At 52.4% G+C, this 12,713-nt stretch overlaps 1 protein-coding gene and 1 non-coding gene across 2 annotated transcripts in view; one reads left to right on the forward strand and one right to left on the reverse strand.

Annotated features, from left to right (window-relative positions):
• The window catches only part of ADAMTS7 (ADAM metallopeptidase with thrombospondin type 1 motif 7), a 46,478-nt gene extending 46,320 nt beyond the window's left edge, over positions 1-158 (reverse strand). The window contains exon 1 of the mRNA XM_054713414.1: positions 56-158. Within this exon, the coding sequence (XP_054569389.1) occupies positions 56-158 (103 nt within the window). The remainder of the gene's footprint in view (positions 1-55) is intronic.
• A 10,282-nt stretch (positions 159-10,440) lies between these two features.
• On the forward strand, positions 10,441-10,513 carry TRNAK-CUU (transfer RNA lysine (anticodon CUU)). The gene has a single exon. It is a non-coding gene; the product is annotated as a tRNA-Lys (tRNA).
• The last annotated feature ends 2,200 nt before the right edge of the window (positions 10,514-12,713 follow it).

A 12,713-nucleotide genomic window follows, 5' to 3' on the forward strand; every position in this document is an offset into this window, starting at 1 on the left:
GGTGCGGGGTCTGCGGAGGCGCGAGGGGCGGCGGGGAAGCAGGGCGGCCACCCACCTGGTGTGGTTTGGGGGGCGCTGGGCGCCAGCGCGCACAGCAGCAGGAGGAGGGGGCGCAGCGGCGCGAGGCGGCCGGGGGCGCGGGGTCCCGGGCGGGGCATGCCTGCCTCTCCGTGGGCCCCTCCGCGCGCTCCCTGGCCCGTGGGTGCCGGCTCCTGCCGGGTCCCGGCTCCGGGTCGGACCAGCCCGGCTTCCCCGCGCTCGCGGCTCCCGGTCCGGCCCGGGGACTCGGCCCGCGCTCAACAAAGAGGGCGCAGAGCCCGCCCCCTGGCCGCCTCGGAGGCTCCGAGAAGCCCTCGGAGGGAGAAGGGGCGAAAGACTGAAGGAGGAGAGAAGAGAAGGAAGAAAAAGAAAGAAAGGAGGTGGGAGGGAGGGGGGAGGAGGGAGGGGCGCGGCCGCCGGCCCCCGCCCCGCCCCGCGGAGCTGCCCCCGCCCCGGCCCCGGCTCGGGCCGCCGCGTCCCTCCCTCCCCGCCGCTCCAGGGGCTGCGCTCGGCCGCTCACATCCCCGCGCCCGCCGGACCGAGCGCGCCCTCTGGCGGTGGCGCTGGGCGGGCTGTCCGGGGTGGGGCGCTAGGAGACCCCCCCAAACGCATCTGGAATTTCCGGAATTCCCGCCGGGTCCCCAAGCTGTGCAGCAGGAGGCGCTCTTGGGGTGCATGCGCCCTTGGTGGGCCTGCCCCTCCTGGGAAAGGGACACGGGGGCGGGGGGGGGGGGGGGGCGCAGCAGGGGGTCCCAGGGTCCCAAGGTGATTCTGCTTCAAGGCCAGCTCCAGACAAAGGGCGTCCCCCCACCCCATTCTCCAGTGATCAGCCCTTTTTCCATGCGTGGGAGGTCCCCCATTCCTCACCTCCAAGTGACTGTCTGCTTGGAACTAAGCCTGCGCCCACAGACTCTCAGCAAGGGTTCCCCCCGCCCCCTCCCGGAGCCTGGACTCCGGCCAACCCCAACCCTCACAGGCCAGGCCAGGCTCTGCCTGGGACCCTCCACCATCCGGGCTCCTGCTGGCCCAGCCCCTCCATTGCTGTTAGGGACACCCCCTGCTCTACCGGAGAGCACCATCCATCCCCCTCTTATTCCTCCAGACCAGGGACCCCTGTGGTCAGCTGGGCCGCCCCGACCTTTGCCCGGCCTCTGCCCGCCTGAGGCTCACAGACTTCCTCATTGTCCAGTGTCCCATGCACTTCCCTTCATTCCTGGAAGCTCCACCCCACGCCCTTCTGGTCCCCGGGGACCCGGGAGCACATGGCCGCTCTGATCCTGGACCTCCTCTGTGGTGGCCTTTCACCCATCTTATCTATCAGGGCCGCGGCCTGGGCCGGGCCAGACGCAACAGTCCCACCTCTGAAATATGGGGATCAGATGCCCCACTCCCAGGCGGGACCCTGCCGGCTCTCCCGCGCCCCCCTTCCCTGAATTTTTCTTCCTCCTCCAGTCCCGCCACCTTCCTCTCCTGCCCACCTAGCAGCCCCTCCTGGCTTCACCCATGTCCATCCCTGGCCCCTACCCAGCCGCCTTCTACTTCCTCCTCCTGGGGGAGGGGGGACCCAGACAGCCTGCTGGCCTTGCTGCCCAGGGATGGGGACCCTTCAGGCCCCCACATCTGGCTACATGCACCTCCCGCTCCTGCTCCCAGCATCCATCCTACGTGGCAGCCACAGGTGGTCCCCAACCTCTGGATGCAACAGAGCAGGCACCCGCCCTCCCTCCAGCAATCAGACACAAATGCTTTCCACCAGGGCTCCGCGTCCTGTCGCCCCCTCTCGCCTCCCCAGGGACTCCCCTGCTCTAGGGGTCCCCCTCTTTCCATGGTCGCCACTGGCTCCTGGCCCTCATCCTGGTCTCCCTCTTATGGAAGACGCTGACAGGCAGGGCCGGTGTGGCTCCGTGGTTGAGCGTCGACCTAGGAACCAGGAGGTCAGGGTTCGATTCCCGGTCAGGGCGGGCTCGGTCCCCAGTGTGGGGCGTGCAGGAGGCAGCCCATCCATGATTCTCTCTCATCATGGATGTTTCTATCTCTCTCTCCCTCTCCCTTCCTCTCTGAAATCAATAAAGATATACACTGCGTGGCCAGATGATAATGATCTCTGAACACATAATAATCTGGCCACTCAGTGTATATCCTATAGAATAAAAGGCTAATATGCAAACTGTCCCCTCGACCAGGAGTTCAACCAGCAGGCAGGCCGGCCAACCACCCATGTCCCCTCCCCCTGGCCAGGCTGGCCGGACCCCACCCATGCACGAATTCATGCACCGGGCCTCTAATATATATATATATATATATATACACACACTGAGTGGCCAGATTATTATGCGTTCAGAGGTCATCATAATCTGGCCACTCAGTGTATTTTAAAAATAAAAACACTACCCTGACCGGTGTGGCTCAGTGGATAGAGCGTCAGCCTGCGGACTCAAGGGTCCCAGGTTCGATTCTGGTCAAGGGTTCTGGTCAAGGGCATGTACCTTGGTTGCGGGCACACACCCAGTGGGGGGTGTGCAGGAGGCAGCTGATCGATGTTTCTATCTCATCGATGTTTCTAACTCTCTGTCCCTCTCCCTTCCTCTCTGTAAAAAATCAATAAAATATATTTTAAAAAAAACACACTGACAAGTGGCCCCAACATGGACAGGTGGCCCCTCTAGTAATTCCCACCCCACACAGATATACGCCACGCCGCCAGCCACTAACGTGCATGCACCGCATGTTTCCATTTGTATGTAATTACAAAACTGGTGTGTGCTGGGAGGAGAAGGGAGTAAAGAGACAGGAGTTTCTGAGGAGGCTGCTGATGGTCTGTTGCTTTTCTCTTTCTAATATGTTTTTATTGATTTCAGAGAGGAAAGGAGAGGGAGAGATAGAAACATCCATGATGAGAGAGAATCATCCATCGGCTGCCTCCTGCACCCCCTCCCCCCACACCAGGGATCGAGCCCGCAATCCGGGCATTTGCCTGGACCGGGAATAGAACCGTGACCTTCCAGTTCATGGATCGACGCTCAACCACTGAACCATGCGGGCCGGGCATGGTCTGTTTTCCTGATATGGGCGCCGGTTACATGGGTGTGCACTGACGTACGACGTGTGGGCATGTGTATGTGGATATTACGTTTCAAAGTTCTGTTTTTCAATCCTACGGTGATGAGTAGGAGATGGGGGTGGCTTGAGGCTGTCGGCAGGGTGGTCAGGGAGGACTTCTCGGAGGAGGTGACATTTCATCTGAGACCCTGTGGGGGAAGAGTCCGTCGAGGCACATTTTGCGGGGAGGCCCTCCGAGCCGAGGGCCTGGCACGTGCGGAGTCCCACAAGGCTTAGCACCGTGGAGGGACAGCAGAGGCCCAGGTGTGTGGGCCAGCACAGAGTGGGGTCGGGGTGATGAGGTCAGAGAGGTGACCAGGAGCCAGATCAGACAAGGCCTCTTGGTCAGGTAAGGAGTGAGCATTTTTAAAAATATATATTTTATTGATTTTTTTACAGAGAGGAAGGGACAGGGATAGAGAGTTAGAAACATCCATGAGAGAGAAACATCCATCAGCTGCCTCCTGCACGCCCCCTACTGGGGATGTGCCCGCAACCAAGGTACATGCCCCTGGCTGGAATCGAACCTGGGACCCTTCAGTCTGCAGGCCGAAGCTCTATCCACTGAGCCACACCAGTCAGAACGAGGATTTTTTTAAAATATATATTTTTATTGCCCTGGCTGGTTTGGCTTAATGGATAGAGCGTCAGCCTGTGGACTGAAGGGTCCCAGGTTCGATTCCAGCCAAGGGCACTTGCCTGGGTTGCAGGCTTGATCCCCAGGAGGGGGCATGCAGGAGGCAGCCAATCCATGATTCTCTCTCATCATTGATGTTTTAATCTCTCTTTCCCTCTCGCTTCCTCTCTAAAATCAATAAAGTATATTTAATATATATATATATTATATTGATTTCAGAGAGGAAGGGAGAGGGAGAGAGAAACATCAGCAATGAAGCAGCACAATTTACAACTAAGATTTGGAAACAGCCTAGGTGCCCATCAGCGGATGAGTGGATTAAAAACTGTGGTCCATCTATACAACCGCATACTACGCTGCTATGAAAAAGAAGGAACTCTTACCATTCGCAACAGCATGGAGGGCCCTGGAGAGCATTGTGCTGAGCGACATAAGCCAGTCGGAGGAAGATAAATACCACACGATCTCACTCATTTGTGGAATATAATGAACAACATAAACTGATGAACAGCCCTGGCTGGTTTGGCTCAGTGGATAGAGCGTCGGCCTGTGGACTGTAAGGTCCCGGGTTCGATTCCGGTCAAGGGCACCATGCCCAGGTTGGGGGCTCGATCCCCAGTCGGGGGCGTGCAGGAGGCAGCCAGTCAATGATTCTCTCTCATCATGGATGTTTCCATCTCTCTCTCCCTCTCCCTTCCTCCCTGAAATCAATAAAAATATATTTAAAAAATAAATAAATAAAATAAAATAATGAATAAAAACAGATCCAGAGAACAGAGAAGCATTGAACATACCATCCAGCCTCTGAGGAAAGGTGGGGGAGGGGGAAGGGGAGAGGGAGCGGAGGGGAGGGGGAGAGGATCGGAGGGGGAGGCGAGGGGGGCATAAAGGACTTGTATGCATGCAAATGAGCATAACCCATGGATACAGACACCAGGGGGGCAGGCACAGGTGCTGGGGGTGGAGGGGCGGGGAGGAGCAGCAGGAGAGAGGCCAACGAGGGAAAAAGGAGATATATGTAATACTTTCAACAATAAAGAATGTAAATAAAAAAGAAAGAAAGAAACATCCATGATGAGAGAGAATCATGGATCAGCTGTCTCCTGCACACCCCCTACTGGGGATCCAGCCTGCAATCCGGGCCTGTGCCCTTGACCAGGAATCGGACCTCCTGGTTCCTAGGTCGGCGCTCAACCACCGAGCCACGCCGGTGGGGCAGGAGAGAGTATTTTGTGACTCACCTTCTGACTGCTGAGGGGAGAAGAGACCCTGGGGTGGGGCGCCCACACGTCACCCGTGAATGAATGAAGACAGGACTCGCTGCGTGTGGGATGACAGAGGCCTTGCCGACCCTTTTACCGGTGAGGAAGCCGAGACCAGAGAGGGCAAGTCATGTGCCCGATATCACACAGCTGCTGTCAGTGGGCCGGGGCACAGAGAGTAGAACCCAGGTCGCCTGACTGACACTCAGTGACTCTCATCAGACGGAGGAAAATCCCTAGGCCCCAGGGCCCACTGGGCGTATGGGCTCATTTTGTGCAACTTCCTATTTTTTGTTAATATATTTTATTGATTTTTTACAGAGAGGAGGGAGAGGGGTAGAGAGTTAGAAACATCCATCAGCTGCCTCCTGCACAACCCCTCCTGGGGATGTGCCCGCAACCAAGGTACATGCCCTTGACCGGAATCGAACCCGGGACCCTTCAGTCCGCAGGCCGACACTCTATCCACTGAGCCACACCGGCCAGGGCTAATTTTGTACAAGTTTCTATCAGATTAGCAGTTCAATTTCCTCTTCTCTGCCCACGGGCCAGAGAACCCCACTTGTTGCCGATTCTCTCTTGGGAGTGGGTCTGGCCGTGCTGACTGATGGAGGGCAGTGGTGCCCAGTGCCCGGGTTCTGGGACAAGAGAGGAAAGAGCTCCCTAGCTGGTGTGGCTCAGTGGATAGAGTGTCGGCCTGAGGACTGAAGGGTCCCAGGTTCGATTCCCGGTCAGGGCACATGCCGGGGTTGTGGGCTCCATCCCCGGTGGGGGGCGTGTGGGAGGCAGCCGATCCGTGATTCTCTCTCATCATGGATGCTTCTCTCTCTCTCTCTCCCTCTTCCTCCCTCTCTGAAATCTATTAAAAAAAAAAAAAGGAATCAAACTTATTTAAAAAAGAGAGAGAGAGAGAGAGAAAGAGCCGGGCCAGCGTGGCTCAGTGGTTGAGCATTGACCTATGAACCAGGAGGTCACTGGGATCAAGCCCACCACCTGGGCATGTAGCCCTGACCAGGAATCGAACCTGTGACCTGTGACCTCTTGGTTCCTGGGTTGACCCCTTAACCGCTGAGCCACACCAGGCTGAGCTGGGTACGTGCTAGACCTCCCCTCCCCCCAGGGAAGGGGAACAACTCCAGGTGAGCCACGGGGGACCTGCAGCAGGTCTGTGCAGGGAGAAGCAGAGGCGAGATCACCAGGGTCAAAGGTGAGGGATTCCACAGAGGAATCCCCCGATGGGCCCCAACTGGCCACTGAATGAGTGTGGCCTGGGGGTGAGGACAGTCACAGTCACTCGGAGGTGAAGGGGAGGCTGCCTGCCCCAGGATGCAAGGTGCGTGACCCACTCCAGCCACAGCAGTGTCCCTGCAGGCATGGGGGGGGGGCAGGGAGGTCCCCATAAGGCCAGGTAAGCCAAACCACTGAGGAGAAACGACCCCTGGGCTCAAACACTTGTCCCTGCCGAGGGACCCACATCCCTGGGGACAGGCAGTGGGTGCTGTTGAAATTCCCGCAGTAGCCCTTGGGCCAGCTCCACGAGACAGAAACTCAAGGTGAGTTATACAGAGGCAGCCTCGGGTCCGGCCAATGTGTCTCAGAGGTTGTGCAGGGACCGATGAACCAGGAGGTCAGGGTTCGATTCCTGGTCAGGGCACAGGCCAGGGTTGTGGGCTCGATCCCCAGTGTGGAGCGTGCAGGAGGCAGCCGATCCATGGTTCTACACTAATAAAAGAGAAAGATGCAAATTGACCATACCTTCACAACGCCCGCCAGCCAATCAGGAGTGAGTATGCAAATTAACCTCACCCCCTCCGTGGAGACTGATAGCATAGTGCAAAGAGGCCTGCTTGGCCGTCACCATGCGACCCAGGAGCAGGGAAGCTGGGTCTGCAGGCAGCTCCCAGCACGTTCTGCTTGGCGGTCCCCGCGGTGTGGAGCAGGCAGGCCCTGCAGAGAGCAGAGAACCACGGGGAGCAGGCCTAAGCCGTCAGTAGGGCATCCCCTGAGGGCTCCCAGGTTGGAGAGGGTGCAGGTCAGGCTGAGGAACACCCCCCCGTGCACCAATTTCCTGCACCAGGCCTCTAGTATCCCTAATAAGTGAGGATTATCCACTGGTTGACCCTTTCAATCAATAGCTGGGGAGGAACTGGATACTCACACAGGGGTGAACTAGCACAGGTTACTTCCTAGATGCCAGGGGAGCAAGCTGCCCTAGCCAGTTTAGCTCAGTGGATAGAGCGTTGGCCTGCAGACTCAAGGGTCCCAGATTCTATTCCAGTTGGGGGCACATGCCTGGGTTGTGGGCTCGGTCCAATGTGCAGGAGGCAGCCAATCAATAATTCTCTGTCATCATTGATGTTTCTATCTCTCTCTTCCTCTGCCTTTTTCTCTGAAATCAATAAAAATATTTTTAAAAAAAGGGGTGGGGAGTAATCAAAGTGTATAATGGGGGGACCCAGCTGCCATCATCCTGAAAGAAAAGTTAATCTGAGCCCGGCCAGTGTGGCTCAGTAGTTGAGCAAAGACCTATGAACCAGGAGGTCACAGTTCGATTCCCCATCAGGGCACATGCCTGGGTTGTGGGCTTGGATATTTCTATTTCTCTCTCCCTCTCCTTTCCTCTCTGAAATCAATGAAAATATGTTTGTTAAAATTTTTATCTGATGCCCTGGCCAGTTTGGCTCAGTGGATAGAGTGTCAGCCTGCAGACTGAAGGGTCCCAGGTTCGATTCTGGTCAAGGGCACATGCCTAGGTTGCGGGCTCCATCCCTAGTGGGGGGTGTGCGGGAGGCAGCCGATCCATGATTCTATCTCATCATAGATGTTTCTCTCTCCCTTCCTCTCTAAAATCAATAAAAAATATTAAAATAATAAGAAGAAGCCCTGGCCGGTGTGGCTCAGTGGGTAGAGCATCAGCCTGGGGACTGAAGGGTCCCAGGTTCAACTCCACTCAAGGGCATGTACCTCGGTTGCAGGCTCCTCCCCAGCCCGGGTCCTGGTCAGGGCGCATGCAGGAGGCAATGCATCGATATGTTTCTCTCACATCGATGTTTCTCTCTGTCTCTCCCTCTCTCTTTCACTCTCTCTAAAAATCAATAGAAAGATATCCTCGAGTGAAGGTTAAAATAATACATCTATACTAATAAAAGGGTGATATGCTAATTAGACAGGACATCCTTTGGGACAAAGCCACAGTGGTGGGGGCCGAGGCAGAGGTGGTTAGGGGGGATCAGGCTAGCAGGGGAGAGCAGTTAGGAGCAATCAAGCCTGCAGGGGAGAGCAGTTAGGAGTGATCAGGCCAACTGGGAAGAGCAGTTAGGGGCGATCAGGCCGGCAGGAGAGAGTAGTTAGGGGCAATCAGGCTGGCAGGGGAGAGTGGTTAGGGGCAATCAGGCAGGCAGGCAGGTGAGCAGTTAGGAGCCAGCAAGATTGTGAGAGGGATGTCCGACTGCCGGTTTAGGCCCGATCCTGCAGGGCCTAAACCGGCAGTCAGACATCCCCCGAGGGGTCCCGGATTGGAGAGAGTGCAGGCCGGAATGAGGGACAGCGCCCCCCCCCCCTGCACAAATTTCATGCACTGGGCCTCTAGTAATAAGAAGAAGGAGGAGGAGGAGGAGAGGCAGGAAGGATCCAAGCAGGTGGCGCTGAGAGCTTTCCCTCATCACGTGGGTGAATCTCCCAGGACGCCTTTATCTCGGGTTATCATGATCTTCCTTTACCGGTGGGCATGGTGACTGGATTAGCCCCAGGACACACAGCTGGTACGTGACAGGAAGGTGACCCTCTCCTTCTCCCCTGGAAACCTGCCCACCCTCCAACCCACCCCCACCTTCCTCCGGCCTCAGGGCCTGTCACTCACTCTGCCTGTCACTCACTCTGTGTCATTGTCTATAAGCCTAATTTTATTTTTTTAAAATAACATTTTTATTGATTTCAGAGAGGAAGGGAGAGGGAGAGAGAGAGACATAGAAACATCCATCATGAGAGAGAATCATGGATCGGCTGCCTCCTATACGCCCCCTACTGGGGATCGAGTCTGCAACCCGGGCATGTGCACCTGACCGGGAATCGAACCCTGACCTCCTGGTTCACAGGCTGACGCTCAACCACTGAGCCACACTGGCCAGGCCCCAAAGTCTTTTTTTTATAACTGGGTTGCTCAGAACAGTATCCAGCCCAGGATTGCCTATTGAGTCTGGTTATTATGGCCCGCTGCCTCTTTTAAGTCTAGCAAAAGTCACTTCTCTTTTTTAGAATATGTTTTATTGACTTTTTGGAGAGGGACAGAGAGTCAGAAATACCGATTGTGCCCGCAACCAAGGTACATGCCCTTGACCGGAATCGAACCTGGGACCCTTCTGTCCACAGGCGGAGGCTCTATCCACTGAGCCACACCGGTTAGGGCAACAACAAATCTTAAAAAAAAAAAGTCTGCTTTTTCCTAATCCTCCCTGTTTTTTTGTTTTCATTCCCCTCCCTCATCCGCTGGGACTCTTTTGGGGGGTGGGGTGGGGGGGGAGTTGGGCACCAAAGGAAAGGAATTCGAGAAAATGAGAATAAAGCTGGAATTTTGGGGTTCCTGGGGAGAGACTGTCCTCCCCACCCCCCAGGTGCAAGCTAGCAGTCTGCAGGGTCCATGTCTTTCCTTTCAGTTTTGTGGGTGACCCTGGGAGTCAGAGCCTGCTTTTCGCTTTTGAATAATCTTCTATTGCGGGGACAACCGGGGAGGGCTGAGTGGAACCCCCGCGGGGCCCTCGGGCAACCCCAAGAACCTCAAAACCACACGGGCAGGGGGGCCAGCGGGGCAGGGGGGCTCCGGATTCGGGGCTTCTGTGGACCGAGGACGGACTTTACTGCCCGGGATCCCCTTCCCCTACATCCCCCCAGCCCCCACCACCGCTACCCCCGATTGCATCCTGGGGTCCGGGACCACCGCAAGGGGGCCGCTGGGGGGGGTTGACGAAAGAGCGTTTGTGCGCGCAAAACGGAGCATAAGGGGGGGCTGGGGGGGGGTAATGGGGGAATAAGGACACATCTGTAACACGTTAATCAATAAATAAATTTAAAAAATAAATAAAATATATGAAAAAAATAAATTAAAAAAACGGGGCATAAGGAGGGATGGGGGAGGGTAATGGGGGAATAAGGACACATATGTAACACCTTAATAAATAAATTAAAAATAAATAAAATAAAATATGAAAAAAATAAAAAATACGTGGCATAAGACTGAGAAGTAAAAAAAAACAAACAACTTGACCTCCCCCAAAATGGTGAAAACAACAACAAAAACCAAGAAAAACAACCTACAACAAAGAAAAACTAAGACCAAAAGAAGTCAGTCTCAGAGGAAGTGAGCCGCGATCCTTTGAAGAGACTGAGAGGGAAGCGGAGCTGCCGCCCGCCCGGCTAGCTCAGTCGGTAGAGCATGGGACTCTTAATCCCAGGGTCGTGGGTTCGAGCCCCACGTTGGGCGGTTGGAGAACTTTTTTTTTCTTTCTCTTTTTTTTCTTTTCCCTTCTTTTCCTTCCCCAGTTCGATCTCAGACCTCATCCGGGGTTTCTTCTTTTCCAACCATTCAAGACATAAAAAGTAAAACACGATGAAGACGGAAGCAACTGGTGGAGCGGGAACCCAGGAAACGAGAGAGCAGCTCATCTTGGAAATACGCAAAGGGTAAAATAAATAAGTAAATACATAAATACATAAAAGAATAAATACATAGATATACGCAAAGGTTACAACAAACTAATTAATTCATTAATTAAATAGAAAGAAATACGCAAAGGTTTAAATAAATAAATAAATACATACATACATAAAAAATAAATACATAAAAATACGCAAAGGCCAAACAAGCTAATTAATTAAATAGAAAGGAATACGCAAAGGTTTAAATAAATAAATACATAAAAAATAAATGCATAGAAATACGCAAAGGTTAAAACAAGCTAATTAATTAAATAGAAAGGAATAGGCAAAGGTTTAAATAAAGACATAAATACATACAGAAAAAAATAGAAATACACAAAGGTTAAAGCAAGCAAACTAATTAATTAATAAGAAAGGAATACCCAAAGGTTTAAATAAATAAATACATAAAAAATAAATGCATAGAAATACGCAAAGGTTAAAACAAACAAACTAATTAATTAACTAGAAAGGAATACCCAAAGGTTTAAATAAATAAATACATAAAAAATAAATGCATAGAAATACGCAAAGGTTAAAACAAACAAACTAATTAATTAACTAGAAAGGAATACCCAAAGGTTTAAATAAATAAATACATAAAAAATAAATGCATAGAAATACGCAAAGGTTAAAACAAACAAACAAGCTAATTAATTAAATAGAAAGGAATAGGCAAAGGTTTAAATAAAGACATAAATACATCCAGAAAAAATAAATAAATAGAAATACGCAAAGGTTAAAGCAAACAAACTAATTAATTAATTAATTAGAAAGGGATACCCAAAGGTTATCCGGTGTAGAAAAATATTGGTTAGGGGGAAAAAAAATTTAAAAACAAACAAGGAAAATATCGGTGAGGGCGTGGCCTATTGAAGCCAGAGGTCCGAAGGCAGGCCCTTTCCTGAAACTGTGGGGTTCGCAGATATTGCTGAGGTCACTTCTGTCCCAACGTGTGAAATGCGGTGTTTTTTAAGCTGAAGGCCATGCCACGTTCAAGATTCCTTTGGAGTTAGATCAGCTGTGCCTCCCGGGTGTACTATGCAGATTAAGTGCGTTTCTGTGAATTCCTTTATTTATTTATTTTTTGTTTATTTTGTGTATAAATTCCTTTCCATGCCTGTGGCAGGGGCTAGCGAGTATTCCAGGGCTGTCTTCAAACCTCCGTGCGGTTGCTTTTAGTCATTCCCTAATCAGGTCGCTCCTGTGAACAGACCCGTGGGAGTTTTTAAATTTTGTTTTTCCCTAAATGAGTTATTCAAGCGGAAAAGTTCTCCTTCGGCCAGTTTAGTCTCCAAACAGACCTCCAAGCAAATAATGAGATTTTCCTAACGTAACTCAGTTTCTCAGGGCGAACCTTTGCTTTTATCTGCAAATTCTCTGTCTTAAATATTTCCTTTTTAAAAAATATACACTGTGTGGCCAGACGATGATGATCTCTGAACGCATAATCATCTGGCCACTTTGTGTAGATCCTATATCATAAAAGGCTAAAATGCAGATTGTCCCCTCGACCAGGAGTTCGACCAGCAGGCAGGCCGGCCAACCGCCCATGTCCCCTCCCCCTGGCCAGGCTGGCCGGACCCCACCCATGCACGAATTCATGCACCGGGCCTCTAATATATTAGATATATACACTGAGAGGCCAGATTATTATGTATTATGATCTCTGAATGCATAATAATCTGGCCACTCAGTGTGTGTATATGCGTTCAGAGATCATAATAATCTGGCCAGTCAGTGTATATTTTATTGATTTTTTACAGAGAGGAAGGGAGAGGGATAGAGAGTCAGAAACATCGATGAGAGAGAAACATCAATCAGCTGCCTCCTGCACACCCTCTACTGGGGATGTGCCCGCAACCAAGGTACATGGCCTTGACCTGAACCGAACCTGGGACCCTTCAGTCCACAGGCCGACGCTCTATCCACTGAGCCAAGCCGGTTAGGGCAGTAGATTCTTTTTTAAAATTATTTTTTATTTT

Source organism: Eptesicus fuscus, chromosome 25 (assembly GCF_027574615.1).
Source record: "Eptesicus fuscus isolate TK198812 chromosome 25, DD_ASM_mEF_20220401, whole genome shotgun sequence".
NCBI lineage: Eukaryota > Metazoa > Chordata > Mammalia > Chiroptera > Vespertilionidae > Eptesicus > Eptesicus fuscus.